Source organism: Haliotis cracherodii, unplaced genomic scaffold (genome assembly GCF_022045235.1).
Source record: "Haliotis cracherodii isolate W230 unplaced genomic scaffold, xgHalCrac1.p SCAF_12, whole genome shotgun sequence".
Lineage (NCBI taxonomy): Eukaryota > Metazoa > Mollusca > Gastropoda > Lepetellida > Haliotidae > Haliotis > Haliotis cracherodii.
Genome location: NW_027266267.1, coordinates 39,625,180 through 39,649,633, shown reverse-complemented (window position 1 = coordinate 39,649,633; position 24,454 = coordinate 39,625,180). Strand labels below are relative to the sequence as shown.

The 24,454-nt window shown below is 37.9% G+C and overlaps 1 protein-coding gene across 1 annotated transcript in view; it reads left to right on the top strand.

The window, feature by feature from the left end:
- LOC139457891 (scavenger receptor cysteine-rich domain-containing protein DMBT1-like) overlaps positions 1-23,808 on the top strand; it is a 72,122-nt gene extending 48,314 nt beyond the window's left edge. The window contains exons 4-6 of the mRNA XM_071239238.1: positions 42-374; positions 22,241-22,407; positions 23,659-23,808. Of these exons, the coding sequence (XP_071095339.1) occupies positions 42-374; positions 22,241-22,407; positions 23,659-23,808 (650 nt within the window). The remainder of the gene's footprint in view (positions 1-41; positions 375-22,240; positions 22,408-23,658) is intronic.
- The last annotated feature ends 646 nt before the right edge of the window (positions 23,809-24,454 follow it).

Sequence of the window (24,454 nt, the reverse complement as noted above, 5' to 3'; positions counted from 1 at the left end):
GTCTACCTCTGTCAATCTTTCATAAATCTTCTCTTTTCCAGTGCCCACAACTGAGCATGTCAGGGTCGGCAGCTATGCCACGTTGTCATGGACTCTCCCGGAGCCTGGGACCAGGGAGTTCAGTGTGTGTAACAGTGAGACAAAGACATGCCTTCTTCACGTCACAAGCCACAATCATGTCAGAGCTGCCAGTGACAAGTTCACATCTAGACTGGGATTCATTGGAAAAGTGTCATCATCGGGAACTGGTTTGTTTAGATTCGTGCTTTCTGATGTAAGCTGGGAAGACGAAGGTCATTACAAGTGTTACAGAGGCTCACCAGGATCATGGGGACCAATCATCCCTGACTGTGGACAGAAGCTTGTAGTGCAGGGTCAGTAATATTCAGAAAGTTCCGTCTACTATCTGATACGTATCTGTTGCCTACCAAATGCCTGAAATATCCTTTTGATATTCATACTGTTTGATAATCTTGACATCTTGATTAGCTTTCTCACAATGCATTTGTTGGTTTACATTTTAGAAACTGTTGAATACCACGACTAACACATATATGGATATATTTTTGATTTATTGGAAATGTATTTCTGGACAATGTATATGTTGTGTTGTTCAATTAGAGACAACCATCTGCATAGCTCTGACACTGTTATTGCATGTGTTTACTTTTCGTTGGCCAAGCAACTATCGTTGCCAATATAATTGCTACACCTTGAATGTTTGTGCTTGTAAATGACAAAATGCATATGACTGCTCTACAACAATGAAATATGTCATGATGAGGATTAAGAAAGGTATATTGTTCTACAATCATGACCTTTCTTGATTTTGCTTGAAATACTGACATACCAGTTAAACTTGGTGCTTTGATATTTCTGTTTCATTCAAAAATTCCTGAAATGAGATCAATGAAATCATTTATACACATTCACACCGACTGCAGTCATTAGGGAAAACAAACAATAAGAGGACAGTCAATCTCTTTAATGCTAAACATCATTCTCAACAACGAGATAGTCATGGTTTAATGTAAAAAACATCCCAAGAATTTTTTCTTATTCCTGCCAGCATAAACACCAGAAATGTATCAATAAAACAAGAAAATACTTCTGTGCATTATTTAATTATTGAATACAGGACAGTGACAGGGCAACTGCTACTCTTGTCAGATCCTTCCATGGCAGCAAGTCGCAAGCCATGGAAGTAGGCTTGCCTCTCCCTGTCAGTTTTCGACTTCAAGCGACTTTGACATGTTTATTCTCGTATGTAAACAACATAACTGAAGCACGTAAAACACAACCTCTTGTGATGCTTTTAATCAACCGGGCCCACTGCACAGAGCATCCTTAGTTACCATCGACCATAGGTGCTTACAATCCACTTTACAAAATACATGCCTGAGTCATATTCCACTTGCACAAACTGATCTTTGCGGTGTTGTAAGACAGTTTGGATTTTAAATCGCGATCGTGCCTCAGATTGAAACCTTCAACAGTGGACATATGATTACCTTTAATTTGATTTCTGTCTTAAAGTGGCTGCAAAAGCGCATAGCTTGCTGCATATATCTACAGTGGAACCGGTTAGGTGCCTTCCATCATACCTTGCACCTTCTTTTAACAAAGCTTTAAAAAAAATCAAAGGAAACGATAACGAGGATGATTGACTATACTTTCTTCTTCCTTTCCTCCTGGATGGACACTTTCAAGATTTAAGTATTATGATTTTGTAACAGTAGCAAGATATATACCCCAACCATGTTTTATGAAACTGTTGAAATTCGAAAGAACACCTCCATAAAGTTGGCTCTAGATTTAGTAACTGTTCGGCATTTTAGAAGTTACGGAGTACATAAGGAGTACATATTTTTAAAAAAAATCATAATACTTATGTCACTAAGCTAAGTTAAGTAATGAAATAATGCTGTATGTGTTCCTTATCGTAATGTAATATCATAAATGTTATGGAAATTAACATAAACAATAAAAAATAACAGCAATATTTTCTCGTGACCTAACATGAAAATGTATAACCGACCGGTGGTTTTTATTAGAATTACCTGTCCCTGCCAGAGCCAGCTGCACATCGACTGGGAGATCCCAAGTCAAACTAGGGTTTATAATCAACCTACCCAAAGCCAACATTATCACAAGTTGTTCAAAAAGGTACTAGGGGGGTCCTGATAAAGGGGCGATATTAGACATGAGTAGGCATCTTTCTACAACCATGAGGACTCAATCAAGTCGGCCATATCAGGTGACATATCCTGCTTTTAGGTGGCCATCCAGTATAGGGGGGTAGACTAAGAACTTCTGGAGACGTGCTCGTGTTTTATACTATAACGACGATGCCAACGACTGTACAATATTTTAATGATCTTATTTTTGGAGACGTAGAACTAAATCATGGGGAACTGACTCGACAAATTGGCAGTACCGGACGAAGAAGGCGATTTTCTAAGGCACTAAAATAACAACTGGTGCCCAGCTAACAATTTCACGTTGTGACAACGTCGTGACAACGTTGTGTTTACGTTGTGGCAACGTTGTGGATGTAACGTCCATATAACGTTATTCTGTGGACTCCCATTTATGTTGTCACAACGTCATGGCCTAACGTTGTGTTACGTCATATTCACGTCGTCACAACGTTGTGATGACGTTGTATTTTACGTTGTGGGAACGTTGTGAGAACGTTGTTTTTTTACGTTGAGGGAACGTTGTATTTGACGTTGTGGTTATTTTGTAATTTACGTTGTGGCAATGTTATAATAATGCGTCCCTACAACGTTATTCTGTGTACTACCACGGACGTTGTCACGACGTGAAATAACTTTGTTACAAGGATGAAATACGGTTGTGACCATTCCACACTAAAATGTTGTAAAAACAACCCCAAAAAATGTTTTAGAATATGCTTTAGTCACGTGAATGTGTATGATTCGAGATACCTTTTACCAATATTTGAAAACCAGGGCGTCGAATAGCCCGGTTAACAGTGAGTTAGATCGTGTTTTGCTAACAATGTTCAAAATGTAAAAACACCACTGAGCTGTTAACTAGATACATGATTTGACTATTAGAAAGTTAGACACCATTACCCTTTAGGCTTGTACTGAAAGAAACAAAAAAAAGAATGGCAGACAATGTAAGGGGTTGACCATGTGATATTTTCTGGGGAGGGTCGGGTCCTGGAATATTATCGAAAAAATATATTGTCACCGAAAATTCGTGACAAAAATAATAACGGTTCAGACTGGTGAAAAAAATGCCTGCCACAAAAAAAAATGACATAGATCTAGATGCAAGGTGCTTATCTTCAGGCTCATAGAGTTAAAGAAAATCATATATCTGCTTTTGTAGCTGTGACCGAAAACATATGTAATCTCCATAGAAAGGTTCCAGGTCCCCACCTCCTTGAATATTAAATGGTCGGACTCTAATCAAGTCCATATTGTATACTTCAACTTTCAGTCATGCGAAGTCACCATTCAACAAAGAACTCCAAGACATATTTGCGTTGACATTGTATTATTTTTAGATTATAGAAAATTTATACACTTTTCTAAATTATTGAATGCCAGAATCTTCTTTCTTTGGTGTTCACTTCCACTTCCCTGAAATACAAACAGCTTAATAAATCTCAAGCAGGTATATGAAAGATTTCATATGACGAGAAACATTCATTTGGAGATAAGGTTTTATCAATATTCAAACAATAATGTATAATTCAAGTGACTGATGGAAACAAATTTTAACATTCATTCAGAGACATCAAGAATCAGGTTGAATACAAAACGTGGTACGAGCATAGATTTATATAAATAGATCTACATTCTTAGCATTCATTTCAAGCAACAAAAAAACACACCAATTAACATGGATATAGACAATGGAATGTAATCGTAAACATTTGGTCTTTACGTTAACATAATTCACAGCCCAGGGTTTATTTGGTGTGTTCCTCAATGATTCAACATTCTTGATTTTATCTCCTGGAATGGTCGTGTAACATTTTCCCCCTTGCTGCAAAGAAAACATATTAAAAAAGTCAAAACTAAAACTATATTCAATAAGCATACATTTAGATCTGTAGTCTAAACAAAAAGATAACATACATTGTATAATTGCCTAAAATTTAGGAAAACTGTAAATCTAAAGTCTTCATGTGTAAGGTCCGATCGGAAATAAACTCAGGCTACAGATATAAGTAACAAAATTATGAGTATATAAGTAACACAATTATGAGTACCATCATAAAAAAAACAACACTTAATGTAATTTGGTTTTACATATACACCGGTCTGACAAACCCGGTCAGGCAAACCAGTGATTGTTTTAGTGAGCCACGTCTCACAACCTCTGTCAGAGTACAATGACACACAATCATGTTAGTACAAATATGGTTTGTTGGGGACCTTTTCTAAACCGGAATCCAAACGGGAACATATATATTAGACAGGCATTGTAGCTAATAACGACTCACACTCACATCTTCATCGCAGCGTTGTTTATATAGATCTAGCTACAGTACGATTTCGTAGCGAGCACTGGAACTTACTCGTTCAGTTTTCGATCACCATTTTATTCTCTCTCATTGCCAAAATGTTTCAGAGAACCAAGTATCATATACTTACTACGTTTATTAACATAATAAAGTTCAATATCGTTAAATATAATTCTGTAGTATGGTAGCCTTCCTGGCAACATACGGAGAACGAATATGGTTGCTATCAATTCCATTGTATTTTTCATTGGTGCACATTGACTAGATCTACACCTATCTCACCTTAATAATCAACAAACGATGACCAAATCACTGACAATGTATGGTGATATTTAACTTTTGACTATCGACTAGCTATCATCACCAGCGAGAACAATACCGCAAACACCCCGTTATAGCGCGCGACGAGACTCGTTTTACTTTTGCTCGTTTTCATTAGAAGGGAGTCGGACATAGATCTAGTTATCGGAAAATGATGAATTGATTCTTTTTTTTGGAAATATTAAAAATACATATGATAAGCGCCTTGTTCAAATAAACTTTATAGATAGCACTAACAACCATATATGATCCACATTTAGGCTACTTCAGTCAGTGCTAATTGGGCCTTTTCGGGAACAACAAGTATGTTTCTGTCTCTTCCCGAAAATACAATTGTTCATAACATCATTGAGCCCTTTAGACTAGGGCCCTTTAGACTAGGGCTATAACTAGGAACCTACAGAGAGTCGATCTGAAAATACTTCCATTGTTTTGATTCCCTCTCTTCGCTGTATAAGAGAAATCTACTCAACCTTTCCCATGGCCTGAATGAGCCACATTGTTTCACAAAAATCAAAGTCAGTACATGTAAACTTTCAGATTTCAGAAATAACACTGAAGAAATGGCAATAACTGTCAGTGGTCAGTAGGCGATGCATACGTTAGGCCTATTTAGGCCTACAGACCTTATACGCTTATGATCGAAACCCGAACATAATATGACGACCAAAAAACGCCGCCAGACTGAATTCTGGTCAAACATATACCACTTGCCCTTGGTAATTTCACTTGGTATCCATAAAATAATAATATGGTAAAAAGTCATGGGCTTCCTTCACCTCTATATACATCACGTTTTGTGTATCAAATATTACTATCAACACTGACGCTCAGCTCAGTGAAAGTGATCGGCAAACTGCATTCTAAACCCCGCCACTTCTGAATAATACGATACATTTAAATCATTTGACTATCTGCATGTACAGAAATATATCAACAAGCGGAGACTGCTTTTGAAAAATAACTTACCTTATCCGAATTCACAGATCATCTGTCCAGTTCCCGTTGCTGCACAATCACTTGGTTGTAATATATCCAGAGTGAGCTTGAACTAAGATGGCTGGTGACAACAAATCTTCCGCGACAATGTGACGTCATTTTGACGTCACTACACGAGGCAACAGGCTAAACTTTTCAGCAGTCACTCTCACGCCGCAAAAAATGCGCGCCAATGTGTTTTTAACTGTAATTTTGCTTGTGACAACATTTAGTAGACAGATAACTTCCTTCATAGATATATATGTTTAAAAAAAATAAAACTACGAGATGATAGATCTACAAGTGGTTTCCTAAACATCATTTACAAAAAGTGTTGTAATGTCCAAAGCATAACGTTATCACAACGTTAATTTGCAACGTTGTTGTTACGTTGTGGAATAACGTTACAATGTAACGTAATACTACCGTTGTAATAGAGATACGCAGTTACGTTCTGGAAATTTTAGAATTAAGAGATGAAAATTCAAATGCCGAATATACAGAAAGGTAAAGCATTACTGCCTTGGTATTCTGACAAATCCATGTTGATTTTGATAAAGCAGTTCTATTCCTTTATGACTATCAAGAAGCAAACGTTATAACGTTTCACCGACGTTTCAGAAACGTAGTTACAAAACGTTGTGCTATGTCCGATGTACAACGTTTTCAGAACGTGAATGTGCAACGTTGTTGTAACGTTGTGAAATAACGTTGTACGTTGACGTTATAATAACGTTGTGACAACGTTATTTCACGATGTTACCTATCCACAACCTTTCCACAACGTTGTGACAACGTCGTGTGTTAGCTGGGTGTTTACCAGGGAGTGTTTTATGATAAAAAACATTGACTATTCATTTCTTCTCTCATTTTCCAATGTAGTTCACTGCAAATTTCTTCTCTTTTTCTTGATCACAAGGTAATGAGCCTGCTGGATGTTACCCTGCCTCATCTATCACGGATTTGATGCTATCTACAGATTGAGCCATTTCCGATTTCCTCCACTAGTTACTGGATACTTTTAGAAAAATATTCCCCTTCTCGCTTAATCCCCCCTTTCATGCACTCAAAAATATAAAACATATACTGATTGAGATCTTTATATAATTCATACAATAAACTAATGTTCATTCAGTAAGATATTGATGGGTGTAAGGAACAGTCCCTTTGAATATTGATCATTTAACACACAAATTTATGTATAGTTTGACAGATTATAATAAAACGAATATCAAAATTCATCAACACTTGCCAAGTACACCAATATGTCACCAATTGGAAGTTGTCACTGATTATTATCATCAGTTATAGCTATAGGTTTTACGTTGACTTCATAGTCAGTATATATAAACAGTATTCTATTCTATTCCATTCCATTCTATTATAGAGTATTATTATTTAATAGAGTATTATATTATATTATATTATATTATAGAGTATTATATTGTATTATATTATAGAGTATTATAGAGTATAGTAGATTTATATATAAATTTTGACTATAAATTATAAATGATTTATGTATATATGTAAGTACGGATATATACAGAGGGAGAAATATTAAGGCCTAATATAATAGTAATGTATAGCTTTGTTAGAGTTAAACCATAGCAGGATATAGTTATATAAACAGTTAGGCTATTTGTTAGCATAAGGGGCCTGGTAAATATAGGAAAACAGAAGTAAAGTCTAGCCTTAACAGGGACAGGACGTCGACCTATCTGAAGCATTGTTTTCACACAACAGCCTATAATCCCCCAGCTTACTCTGCTATACTCGCGAGAGAAGTTTCTGCTCTTGTGAGCTACTGCGAGAGTAGGCTTCCTTCCCGGTGTAGTAGGCTGAAATGACTCCACAGGCTCAGACAACTCATACGACTCCCCTTAGGCTTAAACGACTCACCCGTCGTAGGCTCAGATAACTCCCTAGGCTCAAATGACTCACCCATTTGTTTTCAACAGTCTTTCAACGATGATACAGTACAGTATTTTCGATGGTTGCAGCCCATATATTTTACAGCTTGTAAAATTTCCAAATTTTTTGCATAATAAGATTTTATGTGATAAATTTGAAGGACATTATCAAGTCATTTCGTATAAACTTTTTACATACAGTTACACATCAGCAACTTTATTTTCTGACATAATAGCTGGATATGATGTGATATTGACGCTTTACTGTGATATTTGTTTAACTTATGAAAGATTTGTATTCATTATTCTGTTTGATTTACGCAAATATTTCAAATAATACTGCACCTGATGTTTGATTGTTATGTCTGTTATATTTTTAAGAAAGATAATTATATTGACACCTTGACAATCTTCTTTTCTGCATGTAAAATGTTGATATGCATGCACGATCATTATGTAACAAAATCAATGGAAACCTATATATTTAAAACATATGAAAATAATTACTTTACCTAATGTGATATGATAATAAGTTTCCTTTTTAAGGTTATTTATATCGTCAAGTTACCTTATTGTGAAGTTTAAATGTGCTTTGTGTTCAGAAATTAGTTCTTTGAGTACGAAGTCGGCGCGATCATGGTTTTATTAGGTAATAGCTGGTTCATACACTTATGTCTCTTTATACACGAAAACTAATCGTCTTGTTAATGATAATTATAGGAACGGGCTCCGTCCGTCCGTACGTCCGTCCGTCTGTCACATTTCGTTTCCGGAGCATAACTCATAAACCGTTCAATATTTTTTTCATCAAACTTTGCAGGTCTGCCAGGTACATGCTGAACTGGTGCCTTTTGCTATTGAGAAATTTTAGAAATATTTATTTTTTACGTTTCCATGGCAACAAGATGGACTTAGGTTCCAAACTCATTTTTTTTTACAATTTCCATGACAAGTTCCACCTCGGCTAAAAAAGGTTAGGGTTTGTTTAGATTTGATTATATCATAAATTCTGCAACAGGGGCGGGGGATATAGCCACGTTAGTGGCAAACTTTTGTATATTATTACAATTACTGGCTTCAAACGACAGAGGGATATATTTCTTAATTTAGGCTTATATACATTTACATACATTTACATACGCACGCACGCATACATACATAAATACACACCCATAATTTACATACATCCATGAACTCTTGAAGATACGAGTAATAATAGGCCTTCAGCAACCCATGCTTGCCGTAAAAGGCGACTATGCTTGTCGTAAGAGGCGACTAACGGGATCGGGTGGTCAGGCTCGCTGACTTGGTTGATACATGTCATCAATCCCAATTGCGTGGATCGATGCTTATGATATCTGTCAGTGGATTGTCTGACTCGATTATTTACAGACCGCCGCCATGTGGCTGGAATATTGCTGAGTGCGGCGTTAAACAACAAACCAACCAACCAACCAACATGCATCCATGTAATGGTACACACAGCCGAACGTACCATGCACACATACAACCATGTAATCACACGTACGTACTGAATAGGTAGGAAGCGTGTGTATTGATCTGTTGTCTTAATTACTGACCCGTCAGTCAGCATGTATCAAATCTTTATAACCAGTGAGATTGTGATAACTGTCTGAATGGCACGTCTGAAAACAAGAGTGAGTGAGTAAGTGAGTATGGTTTTACGCCGCTTTTAGCAATATTCCAGCAATATCAGGTTGGGGAACACCAAAATAGGTTTCACACATTGTACCCATGTCGGGAATCGAACCCGGGTTTTCGGCGTGACGAGCGAACGCTTTAACCACTAGGCTACCCGACCGCCCCTCTCTGATGAAGAGGTGAACCGTTACACAGTAATTCGGGGTAACGGGTGCTACAGAATCAAAATACCGACGAGCTACATGTTTTAACAGTATATATATGTTACGAATGTGTGTCATTCCTTAATCAGTACGATGTATATTATAAGTATATACACTTAAAAGTAGACACATGTTAACGATAATAATGACAGAGAGTTAAATAAATGAAGGTCGTGTTATATTTAGTATTCTTTCCTAAGTTATTTATAAGATGCATTTTAAACACACTTTTTCATGAGGAAAGAAATGATGGTGCAGAAAAAAGACTAGCAATTAACAGTATAGCCACGATGCAATCGCGTTACTCAATACAATGAATAAAGAACAATATATAGGGCGCCTTTTCACAGTTTTTTCCTAACTTAATATCAATAATTCATTTATGGATACCAAAAAAAGATTTCATATCACAAATTTGATTTTATGTTATCATGAAATGTTTACTGATATCGCAATTCGATTTGAAGATGTCAATACCTGAATTAAAATATCAAATAATGTACGTGATCATCTAAAACATCGAATATGGTATAGTATCTATAGCCCTCGTCTCCGTGACCTTATGTCCACTTTTAATAGTTTGTGTAGATAGCTACAGTATCGTGACATTTACATATATAGTCGTATTCAGATGATGTCTCTACATAAATGTAAGGGCAAACTTCTTCTCTTTATCCAATCAGTTTTCAAAACTATTTACGAACGTTGAAAAAATATATATTGTAAATGCGAAAATGATGTATCTAAGATCAAGTAGAAGATATATTGACAGTAGCACTGGGAATTTCAAACAACGCTGCTTTAACTCAATGTTTACCTCTCCTGGCGGCCATTATGCAACGGCCATCTAATACACGTCACGTCTACAGGTCTCTTCCTGTGGTACTGTAATTAGTAGAACCCTCTCCCTCAAGTGTAACCTCCTTGATATGACCTACTCTCATGAAACAAATGCTGCCCTTTACCAGCGTTAAACAACAAACCAACAACAAAAAACAACAATTAAAGCCTACTCTGCTTTCAACATTTACATTAACATATGTGCCTGTTTCGATCCTTAAAGGGGCAATACCACATCTAAATTTTGTACTGGCAAATCTGTAACTCCGGGGCATGGAGCTCTTCACATCAATAACTATATTTAAAAAGCCTATACGTACGGAGTTTAATTTTACCATAGAAGTTTCTAGCAGTTTTTCAGATATTTTTCCATGAGGACATCTTGTAGTTTGCTTGAAATACCTTTCATATTTAAATCAGTGGTGATGTTGAAAATATGCTGTATGTTTACGTCGGCCAACGTGAGATTGTGTTCTTGTGATTGGCTGAAAGCCTTTCCGCCCATAAGAAACCAAGTTTATATAATCGATCAGGCATATTTCTAAAACGACACCATTGTCTAGCTATACATATTCACTGTCTGACAATCGGAGGTATCCACCCTCTATTCCCATTCAGAGCAAAATTAGTTGCATATCTACCCTCCCCTAGACAGAAAACCTGATGGCACCACGGTGGTGTTCTGCATTAACATCAGACAGTCACGGTTACCCCATACAGATGCGCCGTAGCTAAGACAGACCACACCATAGTGTCATATAACTTAGAAAAAGTGCTAATATGCATAACTTGGAAATAAGTAGGCCTAATGCTCTGTTAGCTGATTTGGCCGCAGTCTTTGCCATTGTGTTATAATCAAGATGCTCAGTCAACAATAAACCCAGGTAGCTGTAACAGTTAACACTACTTAAAGCCGAACTACCAATAAAAATTGGTAGACAGTAAACACCCTTGTTTCAAGCCACGATTAACATGACACATCACACATCACACATGTCAACATACCACTTACTCTCACACTTCATTTAACATTGCGATAAAGTGATTGAAGCGCTACTAGCATGTTTCCATTTACACCAATATTATGAAGTTTATGCCATAGCAGATTTCTGTTAACAGCAATCATATTTTTTTTAAATCTATAAGAGCTGTAAACCAAGATTTTTTCATGCTTTTTCTAGTTTCTATAATTGAACATTCTGTGTGAATATGGTCCATAGTGGACCTCTTTTTTCTAAAACGATTTTGGGCACCATTCAAAACACCGGTAGAATCTGTCCAAGATTGTAATCTTTGATTAAGGACAGTACATTACATCTTATAAATTGTATTTGTGATAAGGGATCTGTAGGGTTCAATGTACAGCTCTTTTGTATAGGGTTAATTATTCCCATCTACCACTTTGTGGGAATATTACCAGTGGTAAAATAAAAATTAAATATTTTATGCATTGCTGATATATCATTTTGAGACTTCAAACATACAGTGGGAATACCATCTGTGCCAGGCGCCTTCCAACGGTGATTTCCGTCTATTGCTCTAGCTACTTCAAACATTGTAATATTGGCATTAAAAAGGACATGAACATCTTCATCCTTTTGTCTGTCGTTATCTGCAATTTCGCTGTGGGAACCAGCATTCCCATTCAGCAACCGACAGTAATCTCACTTCCATATATCTAGCACTATATTCCATTCCTCACTCACTGTTCCATCCTCTAGCACAACTTTCATTGGAATCTGCTTCTGTCTCTCTCCAACTATACCGATTTTATCTTCTTGCAAAACTCCCGGTCATGGCTTTCACAGCTTTTCCAGCCGTTTGCTAGTCTTACTCATATATGCGTGACCCGTGAAGATTCCGGGGTAGAATAGGTCTTCAGCAACCCATGCTTGGCGACTAACGGGATCGGGTGGTCAAGTCAGGCTCGCTGACTTGGTTGATGCATGTCATCGATCCCAATTGCGTGGATAGAAACTCATGATATCAATCACTGGATTTTCTGGTCTAGACTCGATTATTACAGACTGCCGTCATGTACCTGAAATATTGCTGATTGCGGCGTTAAACAAAAAAACAACCAACCAACAATAATGAGTGCTAAGCTGTTTCAACAGGCTCATCAAACTCCTTTCTCCTCATAACAAAACTATGCTTAAGATTCACTCTGCCGGGTCCATGCTTATATTTACACTACTTTCTTTCCGCCTCACACATTGCATTCCAAAACAAACATAGGCCATCATTCCACAATGGCTTTCCACCTCGCCTCTTTTTATTACTCCTCTTCCCCAAAACAATGAGCGAGAACTTAACTTCTCGTGCATTTTATTCTTAACTAACCCAGTTAACCTATCAGATCAGGTATCGAGATCAATCTGGGAGTGAGTAGGAGCCTCAAGTTGTAAATTGATATCATTAGATGTAAGAAAATCACCTGGTACATCCGAAGTAAAGTACTTAGTTGCATAAACAACATCCTTCTCCCTAACAGCAACATTTTGGTGCTAACAAACATGACAGTCCACTCAAATAACGAGTCCCTTGGGCACGCCTGAAACCTATGATTGTTACTTTGGTCTGAGAGCTCTATCCAAACTATACCTTCATCAGATTTATTTTCAATAGCGACACTCTTAAAACTATCAAGAAAAGTGTCTCTAATGAGAAATCTGGTATAGATCCATGTTTAGCACGGTTATGTAATGGAGGTCTGTTATATCCGAACCATGTATATCAGTTTATTGTCAATTCGTCGTCTTTACGTAGGTGAGTTTCGGCTACAACAATTATATCCAAGTCACGGAATTCTAACAGTTCGCGGCGTAACATGTGACTATTGTTCAGAATGTCAGGTGTCCAGCCAGCAACATTCGTGAACACGCAGACTGACTATCTTCTACCATCCTGGCTCCATGGATTAGAGCCCCTGGTCTGTGTTGCAGGTGATCTCCTGTCCCCTCCATTCGTGGTGGATTCTCTTGGTCTCCTGTCTCCATCAAGCCAGTTTCGTCTGTCCCTGTTGTGTCGTCTGCACTCTGTCTCCCGACGTTGTCTCTATCGTGGTTGTCAATATCACCTGTCACCTCGATCCGTTCTGTCCGTGTTTCTGTCCGTGTGGTTGTTATCATCATGTGATCGTGTTAGCTGCAACCGCGAGCCTATCAACCCCACCACCACAGTAGCTATTATTCTCAGACTTGATTTGTACTGGCGTTGTTGTCGGGTTTTATCAGCCATAACATAGACGTTTCTATAGTTCCTCGTATCTCCCAGCTTTCAAGATTTAATTTTATCCTCACTTGACTTTCAACTATCACCCCTGCCAATTGTTTTCACAAAGCTTTGTCTGTCACTTTACCTCTCAGTTTCAAACTGTCCTTGATCATGGCATTGACTTTATGTCTATCATTCTCACCCTCTATTCCTGCAACATTTCTGAGCACAATGATTAGTTTTTTGACGTCTTCCTCTCTCCCAACAGCTCTGTTTCTCAGCTCATTGATTTCTCTATTGAGCACGTCTCTCTCTTTGCTTTGTTTGTTTGTTGTTTAATGCCGCACTCAGCAATATTCCAGCTATATGACGGCGGTCTGTAAATAATCGAGTCTGGACCAGACAATCCAGTGATTGACTTCATGAGCATCGATCCGCGCAATTGGGATCGATGACATGCATCAACCAAGTCAGCGAGCCTGACCACCCGACCCCATTAGTCGCCTTTTACGACAAGCATAGTCGCCTTGAACGGCAAGCATGGGTTGCTGAAGACCTATTCTAACCCGGAATCTTCACGGGTCCTCTCTCTTTGCACTGTGTATGCACAATACTGTCTTCTGTCGTGCACCTCCTTCACTTTCCTCGTCACATCTTCCCGAATCTCTATCAGTTTGGCATTAAACGTCTGTTATAGCTTTTTTAAAACATTGTCTTCAAATCTGCCCATACTCTCCTCGAATCTATCCATGCGTGAAGTGAGAGCGTGCGATAAAACAATACTCCCCCAAACCTCATAAACATGATTACTGAGAGACGTTAAATGTCAAAATTTAAAAAAAAAACACTTGAATAGCAATATTATTTACCAAGATCATGTATTCTCACCATCGCAAAACATCATGTAGAAGCCACAACAGTAGTCATATTTTCCATCACTATCACATCTAAAAATGAGACATCAGCAAGTACATATGATACAATGTGTTTTGACATTTTTCGTCAGGATATAAAAAAAATTCTCTTCTTGTTGCCACCTCCAAGTTCAGCTGAACATGGGTCCACCTTTGGTCAAAAGTTTGTTTCCCCTGTAATGAGTATGTCACGCGTTGAACTCGAGTGACGAACGGGGTGCACACCCGTGTTCAATGCGTTGCGCACGGATGTCACACGCGTGGCGGACGGGTTCCACACAAGTAGTCAACGGGGTGCACATGGGTTGCGTAACGCGTGGCGTAAGGGGAATGGACTTCTAGGCAGTAGTGTAGTTATAAATGTATGAGAAGAGGGTAGTGTAGAATACCAGTTTTGTCTAAAATTATCAAGAAGTCTTATCTTCGGATAAAAATGTCAATATTCCCAACATCCTGGCTAATACATACAAAATAAAACCCAAATTGAAATAGAATATGTTTGAAATGTGTAGCCCATGTGACTCTGTCAGAATCATCAAGAGACTTCAACTTGATGAGGTAGCCTATAACTATCTGGAGTGATTAATCTACACCAGTACTTAACTGCCCTTGACAACGTCGAGAAAGCACTTGAAAAAAAATCAAAATTGACCGTAGCAATACCGATGTAGTACCGGCGTTCCCGTTGTGATACCGTTGTGATACCGTTGTGATACCGTTGTCCTACCAGTGTAAAGAGCTGATGTGCTACCAAATACCATTTTTCTGTCACCTTGGTGTTACCGATCCGCCGCCGATATTATACCGATGTACCACTGTTGTCCGGAGCTATAGCAGAGTGATACCGTTGCGCTGCCGATGCACTACCGATGAAACGGTGGAGCTCCGGTATCACGTAGTCGGCGCATTCGGCCGTACTACGGTATCACAGTGATACCAGCACGGTACACATTGAAGCCACCGGAGAGCTGCTGATCCATTACGGGGCGCTACCGGTGCTCTACCGACATTATCGAAGCCATACAGGAGCACTGCCATTGCTCTCTCCGGCAGCGCAACGGTGGAAATTTTTAAGCATGTTAAAAAATTTACCGTTGCTAAATTTGAATCTGATGAATATCCAAGAGATGGGAGCGATTATTTCACCTAGGAGATTCAAACAAGTAAAAGCATGTTTCGAAGACAAAAAAGCTTGAATTTTCCAAAAATGATTTCCTTTAAAAAATCTGATAGTCCATTTACACACTAGGGGGCGCTGAAGTCATGACTTAGCACTTTTTTAAATCATACTACTCCCAAGTAAATGGATGTTTTCATCAAAACTAAAAAAGACAATTTTAGTATTTGGTGTCCAAATAAATAGGAATTCAACAACATGCACAAAACTTAAGCATTCTAATATATTCCTGGAGCAATAATACTTGAGTTGGCACATCAAATTTCAAACATAATCAATGTTGACACTTTTCGATCTTTTCTCTTCCTTCACATTAAAAAAAATGTGCATGGATTCTATTTTCTGTAACAAAAATGTGTTAGAAATTAAGATAAGTTTTAACCATGCCATTTAAAGTAATTAAAAGGTTATTGCTAAATGAGTGACCATGGTCATATTAAAAACACAAGGGAGATAACTCTTTGATTTGCTATTCATAAAAGTTGTCATTTGGATACATTTTAAGAAAAATGAAAGCATCTAAGATAAGAATCTTTAGTTAATGAATTATCAGTTAAAACAAGCTCTGTTAGAAAATATACTGAACCAAATTAAAAACTTCACAATCCTAAAGTTTTAACAAAAAAAGAAAAACACAAGAAAACAAAAGTCTTTACTGACATTTGTCATGCCACGCCTTTAAAACGTGCAACGTGAACGTACCATCGGCATGTTGCAGACGGGAACGCCCGTAGCTGAAGTCGCAAGGACGATGGGTTGTTGTCGATGGACTGTTTATGATTTACAGACGCGTCTACAGCAAACGGATACCACAGCTGATCGCCCTCGGCCAGGTCGACCAATAGTGACGTCACATGCAGAAGGGCGTCAGTTGTCTTACGTCACCACCGTCAGCGATTTGTGATTGCTACATCAACCAGAAATGAACTGTTTAGGGGTAGACTGAGTGCGCAAACTGTTCGAAACTATCTGAGAACTGCTCACCTTCAAGCACGACGGCCATACTGCGGGCCGATTCTGATTCAATTACACAGACATCAACGTCAATTGTGGGCACAGCGACACTTTCGATGGACTCAGAGGAATTGGAATCAAGTCGTCTTCAGTGTTGAATCCTTATTTAATCTTCGTTTTGCTGATGGTAGGGCGAGGGTGTGAGAGCGCCGTCATGAACGTTACGCCCAGTGTTGTGTACAGGAAGTTGACAGATTTTGAGGCGGAAGTGTCATGGTGTGGGGTGCTTTCTGTGGCAATGCACGTTCCAGGCTTCTTGTCATCAGTGGCAACCTCAATGCTGCTGCTTACAGCGACCAGGTACCTGCACCAGAACTTCTGCCAATTATGGCAGCACATGGAACCGGTTTGATCTTCCAACACGACAATGCCAGACCCCACACAGCAATTTTGACAAGGAATTTCCTTCAGAATGCGGGAGTCAATGGCGTGAACTGGCCGTAAAGGTCTCCCGACCTCAATCCTATCGAACACGTCTGGGATGCTCTTGGCAGAAGTCTGCATACTCTCAAGAACCAACCACAGAATTTGCAAGATCTTGGCAACATTTTGCAGCAACAATGGCGTCGTCTTCCCAATCATGTGTTCACAAGCATCACGAGGTCCATACGGAGGCGTTGTGTGGCAGTTGTCAACGCTCATGGTGGCCATACACGCTACTGAACTTGTGTGCCGTCAGATTATCGTGCTTGGGACTGCGTGATTTAAACTGTTGATGTTATTAACGAATACCGTGGGTGCTTGGAACAAATTATGGCTCACCGTTAATTAAAATCCTTCTTTGGACCTTAATAATTAAAAATTACCTTCTCTGATACATTTGTCCGTTGTATATCATATATGGGTTTACTTTTAAAAATGTGAAGTTTTTAATTTGACTCAGTACATAAAGAAAAGCACAAACACATTTCTCAATACATTTCAATCCAAAGAGGTATTTTACAGAAGCTTCAATTTACAATAATAATTCTTTAGCCTCCCTTATAGCACTTGCAATGAGAATGTCTGCATAAGAAGTTTCATGTATTATTTAGTGTACATGACACTATGATACTAAATTTCCAATTCATAATATCTTGAGATTCTTCTTGAGAATCGAAATGACCACATGTTCGTATTTCAGATGTATTTCAACTATTCAAATTTTGACTATCTAGAAGCCATAAATCAAACAGTTACTGACCCATTTGTTTGTCGCCTGCTCCAAGAGTCATGTTCGTATGATACAAATAGTTTTTTAAGCTGTTTACTTTAGTTCTCTGGATGCTAAGTGACATGTATACCCAGCTCACATCTTCAAGACATGATAAACATTAATCTTCTTCATCTGTGTCACTTTCACTGTCTGAACTGTGACTCATGCTTGCATCAGCATGGTCTTCATCTAAATCATCAGGAATGGTCGTCAGTTCCTTAGTGATGCAGCTTGGCATTTGGTCACCATCAAACCAAACAATTTGGTAGGTTCCATCTTCTACCTTCCAGCCATGTCCTTCTGGTGCATATTCAACATGAGTTGGTGTGTGAGCATTTCTCCAAACACTTGATACATAGTTTGTTCGTTTGATATTCTCAACTAATGTTCTCTTGGATGGCAGAAACACACATTTTTTTAAGGAGCATACTTCTGTTTAAAAATACTAATCAAATGTCATTTATGTCTGACATCTCCGGTCTGGAATATTAGGTGCACACAAGATTTTTTCTTGTCGTTTCTGTGACAAGCCCAAACTTTTAAATGTTGACTTGAAGGCATCTGATGACTGGACCATTTACAAGGATCGACACTTTCCCTTTCTAATGAATGCAGCTGTGCAGTCGCACCATGTGAAAGCATGTACGGATGAAAGTATTTGAAATATGTCCTTGCCAATTACAGAAGCAAATGCATTGATGTCGAAATAGCGTCTTGTGTTGTTACTGCTGTTCCCATGATCAATCCAGACAGGACCCCATTCCAGGCGTTGTAAGTGATGAACTACACCTGTATCTGATGCCCTAAAAGATATGTTTGGAGAATCAAGATTTTCACAAACATTACACAGATTGTATATACTGTAATATCATGAATATGAAATTATTTATCATAGTTACACATATACTAAATACGTTTTGTGTAGGCCAAATAAGACACGAAAATTCTTTTGCAGACATTCTCATTGCAACTGCCATAAGGTACGCTAAAGGATAAGTATTGTAAATTGAAGTTGCTGTAAAATACCTCATTGGAGAAAAATCTTTTTGTGCTTTTCTTTATAGCTTCAAACGGAACTTGTTTCAACTGATAATCCATCAACTGAAAATTCTTACCCGATGTGCTTTCATATTTCTTAAAATGTATCCAAATGACAACTTTTATGAATACCATTAGGAAAGAGTTATCATCTCCCTTGTGTCATCATTTTATAATATGACCATCGCCACTTTCGCAAAAACATTTTAATAGAATGGTTAAAAATTATCATCTTAATTTCTGACTCATTTCTGTGATAGAAATGAGAATTTATGCAATGTTTCTTTTCAATGTGAAGGAAGGGAAATGAATGAAAAGTGTCAACATTGATTATTTTTGCAATTTGTTGTGCAGACACAAGTATTATTGTACCAGAAATATATCAGAACGCTCAAGTTTTGTGTATGACTGTGTATGTTGTTGAATTCTATCTATTTTGAAAACAAATATTAAAAGAAAACATATCACTTTTGATGAGAACATCCATTTACTTGGAAGTAGTTTTATGCCCCCAAAAAGTTATGTGTCATGACTTTAGCGCCCCCTCGTGTGAAAAAAGACCATCAGATTTTTGTAAGACAAACATTTTTGGTAATTTCAGCCTTTTTTTGTCTTCAAACTTGCATTACCTTTTATGGATCCTTGGGTGAAATAAATCGCTCCCATCTGTTGGACTATTTCCTTCAAACACTTGGCGTCCCCCTAAGAGGGTATGTAAGACCACGTCTTTCAAAGTATATTTATTTCTACCACACCTTTAGTCGTAGCATATGTGTTGTTTTAATGTTTGCTAAATTTGTCAATAATCGGCAACAGCTGAAGGAATGATGTAAATCCGGCTGGGGTCCATGTAGGTAGCAAAAGTCCCCATGCTGTCGGATTTGCCATCCACCCCTTTTATATGCTGACAGAGTCACAATTACGAAATCTGTGCAGCATTATATACATGTACAATGCAAATGTATATTTTGTCAAGATTGTGTAAATATCCAGGTGAGCGATAATGCCCTATGTGCCCCTTGTTTTGAATTTGGCAAGGGAAAGATATATGTGCTTTTGGTTTCAGCAATGATGGATCAACTAGGAATATTGTAATTCTCTTTGATGATCTGTATTTCATTTTGGATGTAATTAAGTTCCATGTAACTGGCGGAAATTTATCCAAGGAATTAACATGAGATGAATTAAACATTATATTTTGGAAAACTAAGTTAGATCTTACAAAAGGATTGTAGGAGTACGAGAGAATCATGACGCGTATTTCCGTTCCATCCTATCAATAATGTAACAATCCAGATTTGTGTACCCCCTGACCTTAAAGGGCGATAATATATAGGAATTCAAGGAATTCCGTCCGTCCGTCCGTCCTTCCAAGGATATTTTAGTGTGACCTATAACTTGAAAACTACTGCATTCTTTTCAAACTTAGTGAACACGTTCAGTGAACAGTAGAGGTGTAGTGCGAAGTTTGATTTAAAAAAAATGTGTAATTAGTTACACTGAAAGTTGCTAATTTACAGAAATTGGTTTGTTTTGAATTGTTTAAACGCCATACTCAGCAATATCACAGCTATATGATGGCTGTCTCTAAATAATAGAGTCTGGACCAGACAATCCAATGATTAATATCATGAGCATCGATCCACTCAATTTAGATCGATGACATGCATCAACCAAGTCAGCGAGCCTGATTACCCGATCCCGTTAGTCGCCTCTTACGGCAAGCATAATCGACTTTTACGGCAAGCATGGGTTGCTGAAGACCTATTCTACCCCGGATCTTCACAAGCCTACAGAAATTGAGGAACTTGAGTGTTCTCATTGTTATCAACAAATCAAAACTGTTTGATCAAATGTAAAATAAACACGATAACATTAAAAAGAAATATCGGACAACATGCTCAACGGGTGGCCGTTACGGGTGCTAAAATATTTGGCTGACGCTTTTTTAACTGGTGGGATTTCCTTTTTGAAGTACAAAAACTCCTGAACGCTGAACATTTATGCAAATCATACGTAATTCAAACAATAAGCAAACAGTTATTGTTAGTTATATTTGGGTGTGTTGAAAGGTTATTTTGGAAGTCCACAGACATTGAATGAATGAGGCGACCTGACCTTAATTCGTAGTGAAATATTTCAAGAGGTGCGTTTAGAGATCACATCTATATTAGGTGGGAAGGTAAGTTTGAAGTTTGCCGAGTTGGTGCCAAGGTGTATTGCAGACCCCTTGGATAATGATGATCTTGATGGAAGTGAATGGAATGCATTCATTTTGTCATATTTCCTATTTGTCGGTAGGATATATCCAGAATCCAGGCACAGGCACGGCCAGTACAACATTAGTCCGAGGCTGTTGAAAATCTTCAGGGACTAGTTGATTTCTCCTAAAATCCATTTAACATTAACTACTAGTCCAAAAGGAGCTGTGGACTTATTGGATTTGAGCAATGGGGTTGACCCCTACAGAACATCTGAATTAATTTGTTTCACGCTTCTTGACCAAAATTGATGATTTTGACCTTGACATGATTTACAGGGAAGTGGGAAGCAATTGACCAATTTGTTGTTTTTGAGCAAACATTCTCCAGAACGTCAACATGAAAGTGTGATGGTGGGCTAGCCTATTGGTTATTGCGTTCGCCCGTCACGCCGAAGTTCAGGGTTCGGTTCCGAACTTACATCCAGTGAATCAAGCCCTTGTCTGATATCTGCCAGATATTTCCAGAACATTGGCATTTACTTTGTTTAAAATATCGTGCCACAGGACATCACATGATAGGTCCCCAGTTAAAAGTAGCAGTCTTTACCTCATTACTGTTACTGATATCTCGGTAAACACTGATAGTACAATTAAAGCATCTCACAGATATGTGTAGAAGTTGAAATTTCTGAAAGCAGTTTATCTGTCGAAACATATGTAGGACATATAATTCATCCTAAGTAAAGTCATTTTCTTTGGTGAGATAATGACAAAATCTTTCTGCATGGGGATATGTTTTATATCTCTCAACATCAACATTTAGCCTAAACTCTAAATTTACTGCCTCTACACTTTGAATAACTTATTCTTAATAATGCTACAATTGGCAGTGAAAAATATATCTTTCTACATCTAAAGAGATTTTGTTACATTTTGGGCGACCGTTTTCATCTTTTACCTATTCAACAGTTTTGGATTTCTTTGATGTTTATAACTTCTTGATAAGAAGAAACTTTAGGAACAACCACATTCACACAAGCCTTATTGTGTCTACTTCAGGATGCGGTGAGCGCTACACAAGCTCCTCTGGTTCTTTCACCTCACTTAACTACCCTGGCAATTACGGGAGCAATCTGTACTGTACCTACATCATTGATGCAGGAGAGACACTGGTCACTCTCGTGTTCGAAGATTTCATTACGAAGGATGGGTTTGATGTTGTCAAGGTATGTAAACATCTATTTTATTTGAAAAACAATAACCAATATTGAACGAAGCGTGCAATTAAAATATCAGATCAATGATTCTTTCAGAAACTACTTTTACAGACAGAAAACAGGGAAGAAATTTCAAGGGCTTATGATTACACATTAGAAATACGTGTAGCATTATGACAACAAACAGACACCGATCATCCGGACAATATTCAACCATGTATATTACAAATACAAACATGATTTCAGTTATTTCCATATCTGTTATTTTGGATATTTGTTTATGACATAATTTACTAGTACCTGTTAATGCACTATTTCCTGAACATTATTTTCTCAATTCGTCAGTTATATTCCTACTAAAGACTTGTGTTGCTGTCACAATTCACAATTATCTGACCGACTTAAATGTCAGAACATAAATGTAAGAACTTCAAAGTTTGTGTACCACCGCATGTAACCACTGCACGATAATACGACGTACCCATGGACACATACTAAACTATGTATCATGTTTAAAAAGCGTGAAATTTAAGCACAAAACGACTTAGAATGAACGATCAGCTGATCAAACCGCTCACATTTTACATTAACATGGTTTACTGTTCTAATATAAGCAAACCTGGTTATCATTGATGTATCACCGGAGCACAGAACAAATTACAGGACATGACAATAGATTAGCATTGTTTAGGGTCGAAAAGATATACTGCTCGTACACCAGCGAAATGGACGTAACCAATAAAGGTGAAGGCTGCACCGGTTAGCCATCTATTAGTGTTACAGAGAAACATATCGCTTACAAGTATGCTACATGCGATTTGTGCTGTCAGCTTAAGGTTGGACGGCCGGGTCAACGCACTGTCGGGTTTAGAGAAGGGAACATAAATTGGAAAAGATCGCCCATTGCTTGTGTAAACATATTTCTAGATGTGTTTCCTGGAACTTTGTGGATTGTTAACCTATGTATTTGTCCTGTAATCAATTTGAGTGTGTTTAATATTTGGTTATATTAAACAATAACTGTTACTTAAAACAAGAGTAATTGACATGTTCCCAATAATTTAGGTTTTAGTATGTATTGCGAAAATCATAATAAGGTAATATTTTATTCATATATTATATTTTCATTTTGATCATTATAGAATCTACACATGTAAGAATCTGTAGGAGTGTTTTAAATCCGAATTTGCCTACAGTTAGTTTTCAGGAAAATTGGAATGTAGTCAAAATGGGACTCAATCCTCCTTTTGTAAACTGCAGGTTTATGACGCCTCCAACAACCTCCTTGTCCTTCTTAGTGGAGACAGACGGGGCTACATTGTCCAGTCAGCCATCTACTACCGTGTTGTGTTTACTACGAATCATTGGGGTGTCAGGAAGGGATTTAAGGCTGTGTGGACAGGTATGTAGATGTGTACTTCTCTGATATTTTGTTTAATTTGTTCTTCCTTTTATTCCTTTCCATGATACCGTAATTTGATATTTGCTTGTCACTGCCATGGTTGCTTGTGTATACTTTGTGAAAACATGTTGTACATTGCATTCTTTCAAAACGTCTGCAGCTCATGCAACCTGACATTGGTAACCTGGCGTTGCATCTTCAGCATGCTCTTTTTTGTCTATGACAAAGAGATGAGCTGAAACAAGTTTATGGAATCAAGCTAGAGAAAAAAGTACTTATCTGGTGCCTCTTTTTGGTACATTTGGTTCTCATTTCAAACCGGACTGCTGAAGTGTGAGGACATATGTGACCCTGCTTTCTCAAGTCTATTTAATTCGTTTAACAAATGAATGCCCTTTCTTAGTAAAGTAACAAATGTCAGTACGTTTTGTGTTGAGTCTCATTCAGGATTTGAACCCAAACACTCAGTGTGAGGTACCTAATCGCCAGCACATACAGTCAGCAATCTAACCAACTCAACCACCGAGGCTTCCACTCAAAATGTCCACGCCGGCAACTGGTAGTCTAGATGACGTACTTTGTATACCTCTCAGACAAATGTGGATTTGGCATTGCTCCCCTTGACGAAAGCTACGAAAACACAGTGCCTTAGAG